At 38.2% G+C, this 22,448-nt stretch overlaps 1 protein-coding gene across 1 annotated transcript in view; it reads right to left on the minus strand.

Moving 5' to 3' along the window:
* Positions 1-21,903, minus strand: part of DHX15 (DEAH-box helicase 15) — a 52,355-nt gene extending 30,452 nt beyond the window's left edge. Inside the window, exons 1-3 of the mRNA XM_030832197.2 lie at positions 21,672-21,903; positions 15,438-15,873; positions 12,094-12,287 (exon numbers count right to left, since the gene is read on the minus strand). Coding sequence (XP_030688057.1) covers positions 12,094-12,287; positions 15,438-15,873; positions 21,672-21,742 — 701 coding nt within the window. The 5' untranslated portion in view covers positions 21,743-21,903. The remainder of the gene's footprint in view (positions 1-12,093; positions 12,288-15,437; positions 15,874-21,671) is intronic.
* Between the last annotated feature and the right edge of the window lie 545 nt (positions 21,904-22,448).

The following is a 22,448-nucleotide window of genomic DNA, read 5'->3' on the forward strand; positions in this document are numbered from 1 at the left end:
AGGTAGGTACTGGTGGTCCTATTAAAACCCTAACCATTTTCTTTTAGTTAGGTCAAGTTTTACTACCTTTCATAGTTGTGATAAAATACTTAACCCAGACTAAGGGGTGAGCCATAAAAATAGGGGGTCACAATAATAAATTGTAATTACATTATTCTGAAGTTTCAGTAATGGACTAGTAAACAAAAATTGCACAGGACGGCCGAACTCTACATTTTACTGGATACCCTATTCTCCAGTGTTTTTTTAACTGTCTTAGGACAAAGACTAGCTTAAAAAGTCATCAGCATCACCTGGGAACTGGTTAGAAATACAGAACTGGCCTCACCTCAGACCTACTTAATCAAAAATTCTGAAGGTGAGGCATAGCAATCTGTGTTCTAACAAGCTTTCCTATGATTCTGATGCTTGCTAACTTGTGGAAAGCACTAGTCTAAATTAATCAAGTTAAACAAGAGGCAGGGTATTCCCTGGCGGTCCAGTGGTTAGGACTCCAAGCTTCCAATGCAGGGGGGCCAGGTTCAATCCCCGGTTGGGAACTAAGATACCGCAAGCCGTGTGGCATGGCCAAAAAAAAAAAAGTCTTTGGCGCTATTAAAACAAAACTTAAAAAAAAAAAAGAGGCAGATTAAGCAAAGTAGATGGTTAAGGTGGCAAAAACATCCTTGGAGCAAGTCAGCAACAGTCCCTATTTCCAAACAGGACTGTCTATATAATAAAACAAAGCAAAAAAACCCGGTGTGCTAAGTACTATCAATTTAGCTTAAGTATTTTTTGCAGTCAATGCGCACAGGCAGACGGCATGGTACAAGCCAACCACAAACTCTGATCCCAACCAATGTCACAAATTCTGGTATAAACAAAGCACTTTAAAACATTATGTACTGCAAACGTGTTATTTGTTTATAGTTTTCTTTACATATATTTATAATTTTTGAAACATCTCTAGTCAGATTCAAAGAAAAGTCATAAAGGGAAAAAAGATCCACAGAAAGGTGACAAATGCTTTGCAAAATGAACACCAGAAATTTAAAAAAAATTTTTTTTTTTTTTGTGGTACGCGGGCCTCTCACCGTTGTGGCCTCTCCCGCTGCGGAGCAGAGGCTCCAGACGCGCAGGCTCAGCAGCCATGGCTCACGGGCCCAGCCGCTCCGCGGCATGTGGGATCCTCCCGGACCAGGGTATGAACCCATGTCCCCTGCATCTGCAGGCAGACTCTCAACCACTGTGCCACCAAGGAAGCCCTAAAAAGTTTTTAATAATAAACTATGTATTATTTATAACTTTAATGAATGTCAACAAGTAATGCTCAAGTTATGAGTGATGAAAAACTGACTAGGGCTTCCCTGGTGGCGCAGTGGTTGAGAGTCTGCCTGCCAATGAGGGGACACGGGTTCAAGCCCCAGTCCGGGAGGATCCCACATGCCGTGGAGCAACTAAGCCCATGCAACACAACTACTGAAGCCCACATGCCCTAGAGCCCGGCTCCACAACAAGCCACCGCAATGAGAAGCCCACGCGCCACAACAAAGAGTAGCCCCAACTCGCCGCAACCAGAGAAAGCCCGCGTGCAGGAATGAAGAAAAAAACCTGACTGTATGGGTAAGCAATCCTCAGTAACAGTGTTCTCGGGGGGGGGGGGGCAATAATAAAAGACTCCCTGCCTCAGCGCCACCCCCCCAATTCCAGACTGATCAAAGATGTTTAAGACAAAAACATACTAGAGTACAGAATACATGGAGGCTTATTTAAAACAACCTTGGCCAGGGTGTGATGTAAAATCCACATTAAAAAGTGGTTAAACGCTTGTATAAAATTCGTGTTTCTGCAAGGCATGAAATGTCATAAACAAGGCAAGGAAACAAATGGCAAACTAGGCAAAAACTGCAGCTCATATCCAGAATGCCAAACTGCTAAAAGTTCATACAAATCAGTAAGAAAAAGGCCGACCAACCATAGAACAACCATAGGACAAAGAATAGAAAGTTACCAAATTTCATCAATCCTATAATACTGTATATTTTTAAAATTTTCCTTCTCTGTGATTGGCATGCATTTTATTTTTATTTTTCCACTCATGATTTTTTAAATTGAAGTATAGTTAATTTACAATGTTGTGTTAGTTTCTGCTGTACAGCAAGGTGATTCAGTTATACATATACATACTTTTTAAATATATATTCTTTTCCATTATGGTTTATCATAGAACACTGAATATAGTTCTCTGTGTTATACAGTAGGACCTTGTTGTTTAAAGCATACATTTTGAAATAGCACCTGTCAACCAGGTAGCAATACTCCTGGAAAGATGAAAAAAGCATCTCAGATTCCAAAAAAAAATACAAATGGCCCATAAATACATGTAAAGATGCTCAATTTCATACAAAAGAAATGCAAATTAAAACCATAATGAGATTCTATTTTTCACTTACAATACTGACAAAGATAAAAAAAAAAGTTCCACGACAAAGTGTTGGCAAGAGCATGGAAACTGACGCTCATTTTCTCATCCCTTACTGGTCTGAGTAGATAAAATCTCTGTGAAGGGAAATCTGGCCACAGCTAATAAATTCAAACACACCCTTTGATCCAACCAGTTTCATTTTTAAGAAACTCATTTCACAGATATACTCACCTGTACACATGTGTGAAAAAATGTGTGTACAAGATTGTAAGGGAGTACCTAGGGCAGCAACTGATTTTAATAACAAAAACTGTAAATTTGAGTGTCCATCAGAAGAATTAAACTATGCAGCCATTAAAAAGAATGAGGCGGGCTTCCCTGGTGGCGCAGTGGTTCAGAGTCTGCCTGCCGATGCAGGGGACACGGGTTCGTGCCCCGGTCCGGGAAGATCCCACATGCTACGGAGTAGCTGGGCCCGTAAGCCATGGCTGCTGAGCCTGCGTGTCTGGAGCCTGTGCTCCGCGACGGGAGAGGCCACAACAGTGAGAGGCCCATGTATCGCAAAAAAAAAAAAAAAGAGGCAACTTTGTTTATTGATCTACAACAACCTCCAAGATAAATATAAATGAAATCAGCAGCCATACGTCTTGAACCAGCCCTACTATAAACTCTGAATTAATCTGTTCTGAAAATCCTAGTTACACGGTGCTTTTCCAATACTGTTAGGGTTTTGGTTACCTTTCGAAGTATAGGCTTTATCCTGGCATGATTAAATATGCATGTAAATCAAAACTATGTTCTTAGAGGATCCAAAATTTGTCTCAGTATGACCCAAAGAAATTCTTGGTATCTGCTTCAAAGAGTATTTAGTATAAATGACAGGCACTGTTCATTCTGAGTAATTAGACTTACTGCTTCACAAATACTTACACATAACTATATGGAGAGATGAAGAATGAGGATGGAGAGGAATAACAACACATACAGTAGTTAAGAACACATCCTTGTTGCAAGACAAACCTTGATCAAGTCCCTGCTTTCTTACTGGTGTTCAACCTTGAACAAGTTCAACTTCTCTAATACTCCATTTGAAAAATGAGAATATGGTAGCTATTGTTTAAATTAAATAAAACAATGTATATAAAACACCTAACTGCACCAACTGCCTGGCACTTGGTAAGTATTCAATACAGTAGAACTCTACACTACACTCTTAACTAACCTCCACCTAATGAATGAATCCTTGGGAAAACCACCCTTACTCTACAAACATACTGTAGTATAACTACACTTTTGTCCCTGCCAGTTGGGACAACATAATCATATGTGACATGATGATCAACTTTTAGAACAGAAAAGAGAGTTGTACGTATGTATCCTAAGTTGTATGCTCCAGAAAAGCTTGAAAAAGATAAATCACACACACAAAAACTATCAAATGTGTGAGATAACTACAGAAGAGTGAAAAGTGTCTGGAATTCCAGAATTCCAAAAGACTGAACTCTTAAATTCCAGAAAACAACACCTGTGTACTTTGCAAGTGTTTGAGGTTTAGATCCCACCTTTAGAACTAGACATTTTACTAAGTAATGGAACTCCAAAGGGCCCATATTCAAGGAAATGGGTTGGTCCTACATTAACAGATTGACGAATGAATGTATGGGTTTTAAGCTAAAATAAAATGTTTAACATTTTCATAAATTTTCTATTTACCACTGTTTTTATTTTATTTTAAATTTTGACTGCGTTGGGTCTTTGTTGGTGCACATGGGCTTTCTCTAGTTGCGGCGAGCAGGGGCTACTCTTCATTGCGGTGCACAGCCTCCTCATTGCAGTGGCTTCTCTTGTTGCAGAGCATGGGCTCTAGGCACGCGGGCTTCAGTAGTTGTGGCTCACGGGCTCTAGAGCACAGGTTCAGTAGTTGTGGCGCACAGGCTTAGTTGCTCCACAGCATGTGGTATCTTTCTGGACCAGGGCTTGAACCCGTGTTCCCTGCATTGGCAGGCGGATTCCTAAGCACTGCACCACCAGGGAAGCCCTACCACTGTTTTTAGATTAACCCACTACAATCCAGTCAAGTGACATATGTGTCTCTATTAAAGAAAAGCTACCCATATTAAAATGCCTACACAAACAGGTTTGTGTCTGGTAATTTCTTCAAAGTTATAATGGATCAAGACTTCTGAAAGAGACAATGACTAAAAGAAGTACTTACACACTTTCCTACCACAAAACCTATTTTTGTTTAACGCCCCTATCCGTAGAATAATTTTTTAATGACAATAGTAAGGAACAGAAAAATAACAAAGCTAAAATAGTTTGCATTTATCAGGAATAATATTCAGAAGATAGAACTACATAGAGTACAGTGATTTTATAAAATATTGTTCTTTTCACCAGCAAATATGGTGAGTCTAAACACCCTACCCTTCCTTCACAATGCCAACACTATGAAATGGTTGATTACCAAAAAAAAGCAAACAATTTTTAAACATGCTTACAGTGAATGCTATTATACTTATTAAAGAGCTACTGATAGTTATCAAATACCTTCATCCATCAAAACAATTTTTTTCCAATATCAGTTAGTACTTCTGTATGCCATGTGCACAAAAAAAGTTGATCATACATTTTAAGTATATAGAAGTCAGTTTAAAAAATGAAGTTTTTTACCTCTTTTAAGTGACCTGGCTATTTCTGGACTCATCACTAACTTAAGAAAGTCTTCTTATGCATGTCCAAAATAGCTAGCACTGTATGCCTCAGTTCTATGAATTTATTTTAGACAACTTCACAAACCTGATCCACAAGAACACAGCCATTTAAAAAAGCAAGACATTTTGTTGTTCAATATTAAGATCTCCTAAAGGACAGCTCACATACAATCCACTAAAGCACAATCTAATTTTACTGTGTAGAAAAATAAAGGTGGGAGCATCCAATCTGATTCCGCAGACATCACATTAGCAAATAATGGTGGTTAAGAATGAAATAATGACTGAGTTTTTTCTTTCAATGTCCAATATTTGTTTAATAATCTATTAAGTTGTTAGAACATAAATACTTATTAGGTTCTTAGAACCAAACTACTAAATAAACAAGAATTCTGAGTTATTTCTTTAGGCCTAGGGTGTCATGAAAAAACTCCTGACATTAAGCATGCTGCAAATCAAAGCAGCATGGGAACTTCTACTCTACTTAAAATCTAGCTTATCTACCTAGTTAATTTGCCCATTTAAGTCTCTCCATCCTTCTCAGCTCAGATGAAATACCACCTCTTCTGTGAAATCATCTACACAATTCATGTGACATTCAAACTACCTTCTTAATTGCTTCATAGCTTACCTCCCCAACCAAGTCAGAAAAGAGCCAGCAACACTAGCTCGGTTCCTTTATATACATAATGATCCTTTCACTGGTAAAGGGATAAAGATTTATATAGGCTCACGTTCAGTCTGACATATTCTTAGCAAAAGCATTACCCAGTATGAGCAACACTAATCTTACTATAACCACCACACTATATTTAGCATGATATCAGTTACAATGAGAACAAATCACTATTAAATGTAAACAGTCACATGGAAAGGTACTATACAGTACTTGGAATAATTTGCAATCTACAATCTTTTAATGCAATTCTAATATCAAAAAAATGGACAGGGACTCCCCTGGTGGTCCAGTGGTTAAGAATCCACCTTCCAATGCAGGAGACATGGGTTCAATCCCTGGTCGGGGAACTAAGATCCCACATGCCGCCGCAGGGCAACTAAGCCCGCCCGCCACAACTTCTGAGCCCTCTCGCACTAGAGCCCACACACGAGAGAGCCCACGTGCCAAAACTGAGCCCTCGCACGGCAATCAGAGAGAAGCTTGCGCGATGCAACAAAAGATCCCACGTGCCCCAAACTAAGACCCGACGCAGCCAAATTAATTAATTACTTATTTTAAAAACGGACCAAAAAAGCCAAACAGAAAACATCAAATCACACTTATCAAGTATATATAGCCTCATAGTTATTAACTGAAATGCTGAAGATCAGCAGCCAAAGAATACAGCTTTATTTTGGCAAACAGCCAAAATACATTTGGTATGTGTTTCAGAGTTAAGGATCTCATCAAGCAAAAGAAATTAATAGAAAAATAAGGAAACTAAATCATTTTTTTCAAAATATACTGCATGCAAATTTTCATAACTTTTGAAGGAAATGTTCTCCCATCTTCACAACAGAATTTACAAAGCTAGGATCAATGTGTAGGTTCTACTTAGTGTTTTCTTTTAATTTATTTGGCTGCGCCAGGTCTTAGTTGCAGTATGCAGGATCTTCAGTTGCAACATGCGGATCTAGTTCCCTGACCAGGGATTGAACCCGTGCCCCCTACACTGGGAGTACGAAGTCTTAACCACTGGGCCACCAGGGAAACCCCCTACTTGGTGTTTTTAAAGATGTTGGCACTGTAAACAAAAGAGACTTCTATAATCCCTTGTGAGTGCCTAAGTATAAACACAAGCATCAAATGTAATACTATATGCAGACCTTTAGGAAATCAAGTTAGCTTTCTATGAATTAACAAAAGCCAACAGAATTTCAATTCTAAGGTGACAACAGTGATTTTTTTAGTCTCTATGACAGGAACTGCTTAAGTGGTAAATAGCCACATTTACTCTTTATTCCCACCCCTTTCTAAAGATCCACTAAAACCGCCTTTCCCTAACTTCAGTGCTACACTTGAATTAGAACAAAGCCTACCATATAACAGATGTTCAATAAAGTAGTTTATAATTGATGTTTGTATAATTTATTACCTCTAATGACCAGATATCTGTTTCCACATCTTACCTTCAGTCCTAAAAGAATATTTGGATTCATTGATTAATTTCATATTGACAAGTAACGTTTAATTCAAGCTAAAACTCCCAAATTGTAATTCAATTGTTGTATTAAAAGGAACTTTATTAAATTGGTTTTATAAGTCCATTTTAAATTAACCAGGTTAACTGGTTAATAAGATCCAATAATTTCTCAAACTGGAAATCTTCCACCACTATCAGCAGCAGCAAGAGTAGAAATGTTGACTTAGCACTTGCTGGGTAACAGGAATTACTCCATGGGCTACACACAAATTACACATGTGATCTGAGAACAACCCTAAGATGTAGTTCTTATTATCAGCTCCATCTTCTGAAAAAAGCAATAAGCTCAGGGGAGATTAATTACGTGGCCAATATCACACCTAATAAGTGGCAGAGCTAGGACACAACTCAGGCACTGCAATCCTAGAGTCTGTGCTCTACAATCTCTTTCCTTTTGACTCTCTTCTCAAGTCAACTTTTCAGAACAAGACTGTCTTGTTGGAAACCCACTCTGGAATCTCTAAGTAGTCCTTATAAAGCTGGTGCTTCGAACTGTTGTTTCCAGGGGTCCCAAAGAATTTGCTATGGCAATGTCTGATAAATCCTCCCCAAGGGTCAACCTTAGATACTCTATTTTACTGGGTTCTTATATTTGTTAAATATTTTTGGATTCTCTTTCATCTTCTTGCCTAGACTGTCTTTTGGAGATTAAAAAATTCTGCAAGTTTCCGATCCACGTTCCATGGAAAAGCACTTCCTTGGCTGGTTTGCTCAAAACTTCTCTCCCTCAAGTTTTACAAAGGGCTTACCACACCTTAAAACCCAAGGCTTTATTTCTCCCTGTCACTTAATTAAATTTCAGCTATGTCCTGTCTTTTAACTTTCCTTGATTTTCTAGCATCTTGTCCTGAAGTTATATAAAAGATAAACATCTCAGGATAGTGCACAGTCATACAGAGCTAAAAGCATGTGTCCTCCAATAAAGAGCTGCAACACTTTCTGCTTCATCAACATTATCCTGGGTTGAGTTCTTAGTCTTGTGACATCCCAAAATTGAAATGAATCTGATACCCAAAAGCAAAAGATTCAGAATAAAAGGCAAATTATGTACATAAAATCACTATACCTTCTCCACCAAGACAAGTTTAAACAAATCAGGGAAAATGTCTTTCCATGAAAATTCTACCCTTTCCATGATTATATTTAAGATTCACCCTTAGTCTACATTGTAGTGACAAATTTTCACACTCCTCTGCTGCCCCTTCCGTGTCCTCAGAATTTTTTTTTTTTAAAGGATTCATGCACAAGACATGTCTACAGATACAGACACAAACTCTCTTCCCAAAGGGTTTATGTTCCAATTAGGTAAGGAAAAAAACAAAAAAAACCCAATCTCTGATCATCCATACTGTCTACAAACCAGTCCTGAAATATCTCAAAAGCCATCTGCCATGGAAATGCTGATTCACACAAATGAGTTGGATACTTTAAATAATATGCAGACTACAGTGCCTTCAAGCAAAAAGTACGATTTTTTCCCCCTTCAGAAAATAAGTTTTTAAAAATGATGTTCCATGTGCCTAGAAAGATCTGCTTCTCTGTACCCCAATCCCTACTCCTGGCAAACCATTACTTTTAGTTCAGTCCTTGACTTAAAATTCTGCCTTCTCTTTTCTAGTCTCAACTGAATTCTCAAATGATGCTTTCCTATACACTCCAAAATTCTCTTTCAGAGCCTAATCATAATTTTAGATTTTATATTTACTTTTTTATTTGCTTTACGTAGACAGGAACCAGATTTACTACTATACCTAGCACTGCCCAACACACAGAAGCTACTCAATTATTAACTGACTGAATTAATAAGCATTACTGGATTCCCTCAATATCACAATCTCTCAGTAATTTGGCAGTTTGAGGAAAAAAAAACAGAAAGGAAGCATACCACCTAAAATAACAGCGAAATGAGCTACTAAATTAATAACTTAAATATTATGATGTCTTCCCGAAAGTTCAAGACTACTAAACTGCTCTATTCCCTTAAAAGTTAACAGCTCCTTCACAAAGAATGAAGAATGGATTTCTTAAAATTTGTTACAAGTCCAACTACGAAGTGTTTAAAATCCTGTGCAAAACTGTTATCAACCTCTTCCTAATATTAAAATGAATTAAGATATTTTTCACTGACTCATCACAAATTTGGCAACTTAATCTTTCTGACTATTCTGGTCTTCTTATTGCTACCTCATGAGGTACCTCTCCCACTAATGTGCATTCCAAGATGGCCAAAGGAACATAAATATACTGCAAAAGAAATACTTTAGGGAGGGAAAAAAAAAAAAAGATGGGAGCAGGCAAACACACAACAAACAAAATATAAAAACATTTAGCAGTGGTGGTTTTGAAAAGTAACTTGTCTACTGGGACTGGATAGCTATTTAAGGCTAGTCTAACATACTGTGCACTAATTTACACTAGATCCAATCCTCTAAAATAGCATAATATTAGACCTACAACCTAGACATATATGTGTCCCAAACACTGAAGAAACTATCTTTGGACCATTTAACTGTATAAAGATGATTTAAAGATATAATTAGGCTAAAGTACTCTCAAACTTATTTAATTAGTAAACACGTATTTGTTCAGTATACACAACGAATGAGGAAGGGCATGGTTAAATTCTCAGCTCCTGAGACAGAATCTTTGTAAGTTAGTCCTCTTTACCATCCTTCTATGGGTGAAAATTAAAGGCTTCTTCTGGCTACACAGTAGATACATAAGCATTTTATATCTATATATGAAAATAGTTTATGGAGGGTACTGATAGTTGTCTGATGTATTCACTCTTCCTACCCAATTAACTATGTAACCGATCCTCGTTAAGTTAAAGCTTTAAATGTTTTGAACACTGGGTTCTCAAGAAATGAGTTGATAGATGACTATACAAAATACATACAGGGATTCGTAAGACACTGCACTTAATGAAGCACTTCCATTAGTTAAAACTACCACTAACCCTGTACTACTAGGATTTGATATCACTTAAAGATAATACCAAGTCAGCTTCTAGCTCTTCAGAAGATTCTAGAAGAAATTCCAATAAGCTTACCCTGTCAAGAATTAAAGTTTTTTAAATTTTATTATAGCCTCCAGAAACCATTCCATTAAAAAAATATCACAATGCCAAAGATACTTTCATTTTGAGCTATCATATGTTACTTGTCACTCCCTATTAACTGAACCAAAATCTTTCACAAGCATACACCTTTTAAAAGCCTACCACTTCCTACTACAAACATACACAACACACCTTCTGTCCCAACACTGCATGTAACTTTCTCATCTCTGAATTTCCAAATTCTGTTCCCCTGCTCAACTGTGGCTTTAAAAAAAAAAATTCAGTGCATACTGAATCAAATTTTAGAATATTATTCCTCCTAAAGGTGAGTAAAATCTGCCTTTTATTATCCTCAATTGCTTGACATTATCTAATCTTAAATAAAATATCATAAGATTTTGCTTATGTAGTGTTTTTGTCAATTATATTGTAATTACAACCAACCAATAATGTGATTACACTAAAAAGATTTATTCAATGAAGATAAAGGTTTAAGCCAAAAACATGTCTCATAAAGTCATAAAGACAAGCTGAAGTAAACACCTAAGTTCAATTGCTATTAAAAATGAAACAATCTGAAGTTCTAATAAAACAGTATATCAAAGAAACTAAGAAAGTGAAATGAAATTTGAGGGTAACAATGTTCTGATTATGGAAAAATTTTAAGTTGTGATATCACAGTTACATTTCAAGAAATCTTATCTTCGAGAGATGCATTGAAATATTTAGATGAAAGTGTATGATGCCTAGGATTTACTTCAAATTATATGGGACATATAAAAGGTTGAGATATGGATGAAATAAGATTGGCCAAGTTTGAAGATGCAAGACAAATAAACATGAGTTCATTACAGTATTATTCTACTTTTACATACATTTGAAGTTTTCTGTAAAATATATAGTTTCCCCCATAACACAGTATGTACCTCTGCCATCAAAGACTCATGTCACTGTCCAAGTAACATTTTATTCCCAATTGTCTTTTAAAAACAACCTGAGGGAGAAGATTGTATGACAAGGAAATTGTTTTTAACAAATGATTGAAATGTCATACATACACAGAATAAACAAATTTTAAAAAGGGGAAGATTTTCAAAAGCATTACCATCAGGCAACAAACATCACTACTTACGCAGAATGGAAGTGTTAAGATGAAGATAAAAAACTAGGGAAATTAAAGAAAATGTTAGAAAAAAGATCAGTATGGTTGTCAATCATGTGCACCATGGTATAATGAAGAGGAACGAGGTCTTTGAGGAGACTCCAAGAGTATATCACAAGACAAAAGATTCCTCCTTTTAGCTCATAACATATGCATGGTAATAGCTGTACAGTTAACATTAAAAGCTCTCTCACCCAAATAAATCATACCCCTTCCCACACATCATTTGTTCTAAAAGTAACTGTTCTTTACTAAATATATCATTTTACTTTTCTATCATATTTAAATGATACAACATTTCACCTAAGATATTGCACCAAGTAACTAAAAAATCTGACCTTTGAACTTCAATGACCACTGAATAGCTATACATATATTACTACCAAGAAAAAGAATCCATATTAAAAAGTCATCTAGTAAGCATAAGAAGGTCTAATCTGGATTATTCTAAAGTCAGATGGCTTGAGACTCCACTAGCAAAGTCCCCTATCTAGTGGCAGAAAATAAAAACAGAGGGGAAAAAAGTGTTCATTTTTAAAGATAATACTTACTTAAGAATGGTTTTTGCACTACTGCAGTCTTCAAATCGAATGGAGTAACCAACTTCCTGGCCCAACATCACATCCATTTCATCAGCAACTCTCTGGGCCACACTCATTGCAGCCACTCTCCTGGGTTGGGTACAGGCAACTCCTCTTTTGGGTCCTGGTAATGATCGCATGTACTCCACACACCACTGTGGAATCTATCAAATAATTTCACATTTAAATTAATTCTACTCTGCCTGTGCATCAGGTATATTTAACATGAAGTGTTTTATCTCATTCTAATAATTTAAAACAAAATTCAATTTAGGCACACCACAAATTATTACTTATGACTTATAATAGCATGAGCTCTCCAAGCCAAGGAAGGGTCATGTATAACACTGATATGTCATAACTGTACTCCTCAGTGAGCTAGGTCCACTGAGGCTTTGCTGAACATGCTCTATGGTGTCAGTGTTCCACCACCAAGCATTTCTCTCTGCACTGGAAAAATTCCAACTTATGAAAATTCTACTTCATAACAAATGTTAGTTCCCAAAAATATTCTAAGAAACTGTAACTTAAATTCCTATACAATTTAAGTTACAAATTCAGCTCATACTTGGTAAGCCAGCAGAATCTAACTCCTATCCTTCTCCCCTCAGAAGTATGCACAATGGAAACACCTTAGGTACATCTTAAAAGTTAATTTTAGTTAACTATCAAACTCAAATTCAATAGGACCTATAGAAGCAGCAACAGCACTTCCCTGAAGGAGGGAAATGAAGGGTAAACAAGGAAAAAAAAAGACCAACAAGCATAAGTAGTTGGTTGTTGCCATGATGACACTGCATTTCCTAGCTGTTCCATTATCAATAGAAACTAAGATATTTGATAATTTAATGGTTCTTCTCTACTCACTTACCTGTGAAAGAACCATGGGAAAAATCTAAGTGCTTACTACATTAAATTGGAATCCACTCCTACAAGAAGGACATGATGGATCTCCATCAAAGCCTCCAAAAGCCTAACAGATTTTAATGCTACAGGAAACGTGGCATTTTTTTGGTATAGGATTTGTACAGTGATATTTGAAGAATACTAGTTGTACTATTACTACTTTTTTTTTTTTTTTTTTTTTTTGTGGTACACGGGCCTCTCACTGTTGTGGCCTCTCCCTTTGAGAAGCACAGGCTCCGGACGCGCAGGCTCAGCAGCCATGGCTCACGGGCCCAGCTGCTCCGCGGCATGTGGGATCTTCCCGGACCGGGGCACGAACCCGTGTCCCCCGCGTTGGCAGGCGGACTCTCAACCACTGCGCCACCAGGAAAGCCCTATTACTACATTTTAGTTAGATTCCTTCTGCAATTTTGTTTGGAGAATTTCACTTTCTGATAGGCACAAAAAGATAACCAAAAATGGCTAATTATTCTTAATGGTTTTGAGTCAAAGTTTAATAGGAGTATGTGGAAAAAGCATTTGCATGAAATTCACTATTTACAGTTGTTTCCCTTTGAATACCCCAAATCCCTGCAATCCTAGGTATCCATGTACCTTAAGTATTAAAAAAAAAAAAAATACTAATCCAAAAAATCACAAATCTTGTTTTGCGTTCACCTGCCCTTCTTCTCCACTAACTGCTACTAAATAAACTCATCTCTGAAATAAGGTTAATCATATAAGACCACAGAAGAGCAGTATGAAATAAATATAACTTTGGCTATGAGACAAAGGGACAGAGTTTAAAATACTGAACCCACCTATATCTACAGTGTAACCTAAGGCAACCCACTAAACCTCTCATAAATCAAAGCCTCATTTTGCTCATCTGTAAAATGGTGATTAACAACTTCCTTGCATGGCTGTTGAAAAACTTAAATGAGATAATACAAACTACATAGTGCCTGGCTTTACCCAATTGCTGACTAAATGGGTGCTATTAATACTACACAAACTAGATAAACCAGTTGAAATAATTATTAAAAATATAATATTAATAAGCTTAGAGTTATATCTTTTCATGTATTCTTTAAATTTCCATAAGGTGATAAAAATAAACCAACAGTTTTAGCTTCTAACATCAGCATTACATTTCCTCCGTTTAAAAAGAAAAACCATACTTAGGCTCAGTCTTATATTATATAACAAAAGCCTCCAATCTGGGTTGCTATTGTAGCCTTCAAAATGTCTCCATGAAATAATCAAATTGACAGACTTGTGGCATTGTGTAACTTAAATTATACACATACAGGATAACCTGTACATGTAGTATGCTCAAATCTAAACATGTTCACAGGTACATAAACATGGAAAATCAGGCCCGTAGGAAACACAGCAATTATTTCTGCGTGATAAGTAATTATTAAATTCATTTCAACACTTTCCTGAATTTTCCAAATTTTCTACAATAGCCAGGGGCTGCTATTTTTGTAAAATCTAAGAAATTTTCTGATGGATCAGGCTCAAGCATCTGAAAATGAAAATATGGTTACCTCGCTCATAGCAAGAAAATGCAAATTAAAAATTACACTGAAATACCATTTTTCTCCTGTCAGATTTGCAAAAGTTCAAGTTCAGTAGTACACTCTAGTGGTTTCCCACATATGCTCTCATACATACTCACGGAACGGTAAACTGATACGTTCCCTATAGAAGGCTATTTGGCTGTACGTTCCACAACTATAATCCATCTTCTGACCCAATAATTTCTACTTCTGAGAATTTATCCTAAAGATATACTTGCCCATGAAAAACAACCATGAGAAGCAGCCTAAATGTCTATAACATGGGCCTAGTAAATAATGGTTCATCCATGTTTGAAAAATATCCTAAATATATTTCTAATACAACACTAACATGTGTGTTTAGTTCAGGGGTGGGGAGGACGGGGACACTATTGGATGGAGGTCACAAGTAAAAAAGACTTTACTTAGCTCTTCTATTTTTTTTTTTAAAGAATAGATAATATTCACATAGTTCAAAACAATTATAAAAACAAAGAAATGAAAATGACAAAAACAAAACCACTCCAATGGTTCAGCTCTCTCCACCCAAGCACTGGAAAACAAACCTTGTGCCTCCAAATATGTACCACCCCAGATTCAAAGTGGGTGGGAGAGTATCACTGCCATAATTTACATAATAAAACTGGAAAAAAACAGCACCGCTGTTTTTCCAGACTCAGGAAAACAGGTACTCCCTACAGGATTCCAACTCCATAAGTCACTAAAAGTTGCTAAACATAAAAGCAGCTATGCTTCAAAAAGTTCTGACAGACAGCCAATGAGAATAACCACCAGAACCAAATACGCAACATTTAGTAAACATAAATATTAATGAAGTACGTACTGTGGTATTCAATAACTCACCTGTGTTGTTTTACCAGACCCAGTCTCACCAACAAGTACAAAGGATTGATGTCTAACCAGAATATCTGTAAACCTATCCTTGTACTCCCAAACAGGGAGCTGAAGCCGTTTCTTCAGAATATCATAGTATCGAGGCGTATGGGGTAAGTTGGTAAATGGATTAATGCACTGTGGAAGTGATGTGTGTCCTGCATGTCCGGTGTGTGTAGAATGAGCAGAATGTGTTGAATGTGCTGAATGTGCCGAGTGGGTTGAGTGAGCTGAATGGGAAGCTTTTAAAGGTGGTAATCCAGCACTGATAAGCATAGCATTCGTGGAAGCTCGCAATTCTTTCTCCTTTTCTTTCTCCCTCTCCCGCTCTCTATCTCCTCTATCTCGTTCTCGTTCCCGATCTTTAGACCGATCTTCACGATCACGGTCACGATCTCGATCCTTCCTAAAAAAAAAAAAATTTGTAACTCAGATTCCAAATTTTATGCAAAATCTTCATAGCGGCGTTATAGTCACAAGAAAGTAAAATGTCCAACAACCAAATAAACTGATATAAAACTCGAAGTATCAGAAACAATGAAAAAGAACTTGTAATCAAGGATCCTCCATGCCTTATCCATAAACATCTTTCCCTTCCTTAATGATGCTTCAAATTCTATTAAGGAACAGTCTCTTTCCACCTTTAGCCATTCTGCATGTAAAATCCTTTCCTTCTTAGAAATTAAAAACTGAGGGCAGTGTGGGAAAAAGGTAGGGACAAATTAGGCAAAAAGAGAATGGCATCAGAGTCTTTCCCAGATTCTCCTTCAGGTTACATGAAAAGGTATTTTCACACTGAAAGTATGTTCAAAATTTAGCAAGAACTAAGTCTTTTATTGCTTCTGGCCTCAAAGACAATTCCACCTCACATTACAGTAATACAAACAAAATTCAGCACAAAATTCCGAGTTAAAGAATTAGCAAGTTTATTTTCCTAAGTTAACGCTTTCCAAATTTTGTTCAAAATGCATATATTGCTCTATAAGGAAAACTAAAACTTTTTATTCTTGTTTTCATTGTTTACTCTTGCATGTATCCTTAACAGCAATAGTAAAAAACACTGGAAGTACTTTGTAAAACCTATGTATACTTTGATCATCCATAAAGGAAAAGTAGCTCATTTAAAAACAAGCTTCACTGAACACTATTAAGTTGTTTAAAATGTTTAAATTATGCAGATGACCACCATATTAACCTTAGGTCATTTAGCCTATTCCAGCATCTACTTCTAGATACTAGAGATGATCCCTAACCAGTAAGAATTTTAAAATTATCTGTACTTATTCATTTTACTAATCTAGTTTATTTCAGACTAAATCCTATAGCAGACAAATGTGCCACAAGGTGTTTGGACTCATTTGAAATAGTGAGGCAACTTGGAACCATGACACAAGCTGCTAAACATGTCATTGTTCCTTATCCATAACACACACAAGACATACAAATTTCCCATGCCCCAATTATCAGTAGCAGACTAGGGAAGACCATTCATTCTGATGTAATGGCAAATCAGCTGGGCAACAGTTACTCCCCTTCGTAGAATACAGCTAAAATGCTGAGCCCAGCATGAGTTAGGATGGTTCCCCAATTACAAAAATGGTAAGCTGACCAATTATATTTGATATTGTCCCTTCTAAAATAAATAATTCTATTCCACAGGAACTTGCCTAAATAGAGAAAAGCCTTATTATATGTTCACAAATATTCATACACACATATATTTTTTACATATATATAATCTTTTCATGTATGTATATATAAAAAGCGATTCTCCCTTCCCCCAACCCAATGTTCACCTTCTACAGAATTACAGGACATACAAGCTAGGATCGGAGCTTCTCATCCCATGTGGCATAAAGAGAAAGAAATCAAAGGAACCTAAAGGATAACCTACTCAGCATACAAACTGAAGTCCCACAACTCAGAACTTAAGCTTCCTGGCCTATCTTCGCAATATACCATCAACCATCCTTTCTTTGCTTCTCTCATTCTGCTCCAGTTTAACGTGCTTGTAATTAAATAAGTATTTGCACAGCTCCAAAATGTAAATGAGAAAAAGTTTACAACAGGATAGATAGATACGTGTCCAGCAAAGTGAGAAGCACTGTAGTCAGGAATGGATTCAAAGACTAGACATTTTATAGTTCATAGAACATAAAGAATCCTTAAAGAACATCTGGTCTAAATAATACATGTTTTTCAAGGGCCTACTTCACCAGAAACTTTATTACCAAAAATAACTGCAACAGAGGAAGCATAAAATACATTCTGAAGACACAAAGATTAACTGCTGACCATGAATTGGGGTTTAACTCTAATATAAGAGTAAAAGGAGCACGAGCACCTAGATCACAGTTGCATAACCACTGGAAAGGTATAAGCCTCAATTTACTAATCTGCAAAGCGAGAAGTATTAATAAAATAGTCTCTTAGATTAAAATAAGAAAGCAAATTCAATCACCTAGAAATGTTGCCTGTGATTCCAACTACCCACCTTCAACAGGAAAGGGAAGATAAAAATTAGGGTCAGTGGGGGGGGGGGCTCAAACCCACTGCTTCATAAATATATGCAGAATATTGTGTATATGCATGTTTTCTTTTTTAAACAGGCACCTTTATTATAAAGGAGTTTGTTACTTAGAAGATTTACTAATCGAGGTATAATGCTTAAAAAACTAATTATCAAAGCAGTGATCACTTAGCCACAATAATGGCAGGGAGAGACACAACAGGACACATTTGTTTAGCACGTGGTTCAGTATTTTATCTCAGCTTAATCCTGGCTCAACACTTAAGCTATATGACCACATTTATTTCTTTCCTCATCTTTAAAAAGCTCTTGTGGGGTACTGCAAGGGTTAAATGAGTTAATATATGTAATGTGCTTAAAGTAGTGCCTGGAACATAATAAATGCCCAATAAACATTGGTTATCATTTATTTTTTAAATTTAAAACACCACGTTAAAATTCTACATGGAGTAACAGAAACTAAAGAAATGCTAATGAAGATGTAAACTGGTTATCAAAATCAGAGTATTTTAAACAAGCATTGATTTTAATCTGGTAATCTCACTTTCAGAGACTTCTAGGGATATAAGTACACATAAGGATGTTCATCACACTTTTCACTTGTAAGACTAGGAAACTACCAAAACGTCAGTGAACAGGAAATTGGTTAAATAAGTTATGATACCCCTTTACAAGTGGAATACTATGCAGCCAATGAAAAGAATAATGGATATCCATTCCACAGTTTATAAAGTATTTCTGGGTGAATTTAAAGAAATCAAAGCACAAATAATACATATTAAAAGATCCTACTGGTATCAAATAGGATACCTGTGAATAAATATGCAGAGATCTAAAAAAATTTTCATCAAGGGATTAAATAAAGATGGGGATGAAGATTTCTGATAATTTTTTTCCCTTTTCTTTATATCTTTACGAATGTGTTTTCTTGTGTTCCCTGGGGCAAGTTACTTAACCTCATCACAGAACTGCAGTGAAAACCTGTTTATAAAGCACCTGAAAGTTTTGGGATTTTTAACCGAAAAAATTCTTATCAGGCAGTAATATCAGAAACTAACATCAAAGTGAAAAATGTCCCTGTTTTCAAAATTTTTTTCCATACTTCAACATTAAGTTGTCTTTTGGTTAATAATTTTACACAGAAAATGTTGTGGGAAAAATGGAAAAAGGAATAAGGTCAATATGTAACAGAAACCTTCAACTTCTCTACCTGTTTCCAAACTTAAAATATAGCAAGAGTAAATAAAGCCATATATAGTTTGGGAGCATGAATTTGAGTAAAATCTCTCACTTAATTACCTTCCCTTCTGAGTAGCGGGGAAAATGGGACATCCATGTTTGGCAGTGGAGTTCACAAGACTGACAGGCCTACCCTCTCATGTAAAACCACCTGCTACTTAGCAGGGCTTTAAAAAAAGAAAAGAAAAATCTGCAAGATTGCATGACAGTCAACAAATTATTTTGTTGACTTTTTAAATTATTAAATATGGAAAAAAAAAAACCCTAAGCACTAATAAACACTCCAAGCCCACTGCTAAAGAAAGTTCTATCAGAAATGACATTCAGGTGACACAGAAATGAGTATACAAATGTCCCTCCAAAATATCTCAGAACTTGAGCTTTATTCCAAAGATGAACTCTCGTTCATTTACAGGTAGATGTCATATATAATATCCAAGAGAATCAAAAGGTCACCACCAAAGACTTAAAAAGTCCACATTTTTACTAAGGATGTCGGATTTGCAAGGAAAGGGGAACAAACCCATGTACATATCATGGGCCCACTAATCCCCCAAAAAGCATTTAAATGGTGCACATACACACAAATATTAGTAAGTGAATTCATTCCTTCCCCGTATATTTTTTTCCAATCTGAATTCTGTGAGAGGCATTAGTTGCATCTTAGCCAGATGACAAGCAATTTATTTTTGCTTCACAGGAACAAAGAACCAAGTGTTCCCTACTTTACCAACCCATTGTAAATGTCATTAAAATAGGCTGTAATGACTCTTAACTACAGTCACAGTCTGTGTGCTGTACTGGAAAAAGCAAGAGGCTAAGATTGAAAATTAAAAGATCAAGGTTCTAGATCCACCTGTAAACTGTAAGGTTGCACAAGCCACCTTAACAACTCTGGGTCTCCATTTCTCATCCCTCGAGTGGAGCCGAGTATACGCTCTTTAAAGTCACTTCCAGCTCTAAGGAGCCTGTGACTTGTAGCTCAAATGTGCTCAAGTTCTGCTGTGTGTGTTGGGGTCAGGGAGAGAAAGCTGACACAGAACACTGTAAACTAAAAAATGTACACGATTAAACTGTTATATATTTATGCTTTCCATATTCAATATACGGAAAGCCACCAAAAAGTATACCCTATCCTGGCTTATACTCCTCAGACACAGACACCTCAATCAACCGAAAGGAAGGACTCTGAGTGAACAAAAGTTATACAGACTTGACACAGTGATTCTGCACACGTACACACACACTAAAATGCAAAATTATGCAAAGTATTGAAGATATTCAGACTTTCATGTCTCTGCCTGAATTATCCAAATAAACCTCTGTACTTCAGGAACGAAAAGTACACACTGGACAAGAAATGATTTTGATGCAATTGCTAAGGTTAACTGTTAAATTCCTCTGCACCTTTAAGAAAAGGTAAGTAGAAAGGAATCTGAAACACCACGGGCGTGGTCTACTTCAACTCCCAAGCAACCTCCCGACAGGCGATACTTTGCCATAAACAATAAAAACTTTTGAAAAGGGTCTTCTCGTTTCAAAAGCTACCTAGGAACGAGGGCCGGGGAGGGACACAGAAAACAAGAATTTATTGGAAAAAAAGAATGCCTTCTAATTGCTATCCCGGGGATGCCCAATAACTACTGTTTTGGCCAAAGCAGGAAATAAAGGAGATGGCGGGAGCGTGGGCAGAGAGCGGAAGTTTGCCTAGTATCTACTTTGAAGTGTTTGAATGGACCGAGGCACGCACTCTCCCGCCAAAGTATAAACTCCGCGTATCCAAACCACCAGCCCTCCAGCCCATCAGGTATACTCCACATTTTCCTTTCTCCCGGCTGGCCCTCTACTCTCCCCTCCCCCGAGAACTCCTCGTCCGCACGCCTCACTCTACTCCCAGCACCTCCACCCCAGCCTACACAAGAATCCACGCGCTTCGCTCACTTTCCGGCCTCCGCTTCTCCCCTTGCTGGGCGCCCAGCCGCCCCCCAAGGTCCTCTCCCCGACCCCGCTGGCTGAGAAGTACCTGGTGCCCTTGGAAACGATTACTCCCGCCGCGCCCTCCCCCACCCTCTCCCCAGGCTCCAGGCCTTACCAGGAGCCCAGGCCACGAGGTCCGCGGTTCCCTCCCGTCCGCTCCCCTCGAAGTGACTCTTGCTCGACTCCGCCCGGGGAGGAGGCACCCTACTGGCCACGACAGGCCTCTCCGCTCTCCCGACTGGGCCGGGCGGCCACCGCGCCACTCAGCTCCCCGCGCCCTTGCTGGGCCGAACGCCTGGGGGTCCGCTCTCCCGCGCCCCGCCGCCAGTGACCCGAGCCCAGAAGAAAACAAAAGAGTCAGGGCCCGTGGCCCGCTCGGCCTAGCCCTCCCTGGCCCGCTCCCGGCCGGGACCCCAACAAAGCCTGAGCCCCTGCCTCGCGCCCCCGGCCTGGCTTACCCATCGGTCCCCGCACGCTTCTTGCCGGAGGGGTAATCCTCCCCCAGGTCCAACCGGTGTCGCTTAGACATCTTCGGACTCTTCGAGCGGGTGGTTACGAAGGAAGAAAAAAAGAGAACCTAGCGGCTCTATCGGTGCGGTCGAAGGCAGCTACAAAACTCTGGAGGACCCCCACCCCTCCTGCTACAACAGCCTACACCGTGCGGCCGGAACCAGGAGCTAAAATGGCGGCGGCGATGAGGGCTGGGCCTGCGCGCGCGCTTCCGCGGTATGCTGTGCGTGCGTGCGTACGTGCGTGCGTGCGTGCGTGGTGCGCGCGCACGCATAGGAGGCGGGAACTCAAGCCCCGCCCACCGCCTCGTTGACCCGCCCTTATTCCGCCCTCCGCCTGGCAGGCACTTCCCGCCCTCTGGGCGGGTGCTAGGCGGGTTGGGTCCTTGGCCCCTTCACGGCCCTCCGATTTAGGAAATTGAGAGAAGAGGAAGTCTAATGCTAGTTAGGAAATCCTATACATCTGTATTACCCTGGCATTAGGGGAATCTGAGACCCACAGAGGTTGAAAAACTAATCGAGATTATACAGCTGATAAGGGACAGAGCCAGGACTGGTACCCAACTAAAACTCCTGATCTAGCACTTGAAGCCACTGACCAGACATTCTCAACTGCAGTGGGAAAACTGAGGTGAGAAAATGTCAAGACTTACCAAAATGCATTTTGCCTTTTTTTTTTATGTTTATTTTATACTATAGTTGATTTAACATTTTGCCTCTTTTTAC

Source organism: Globicephala melas, chromosome 5 (genome assembly GCF_963455315.2).
Source record: "Globicephala melas chromosome 5, mGloMel1.2, whole genome shotgun sequence".
NCBI classification, from domain to species: Eukaryota; Metazoa; Chordata; class Mammalia; order Artiodactyla; family Delphinidae; genus Globicephala; species Globicephala melas.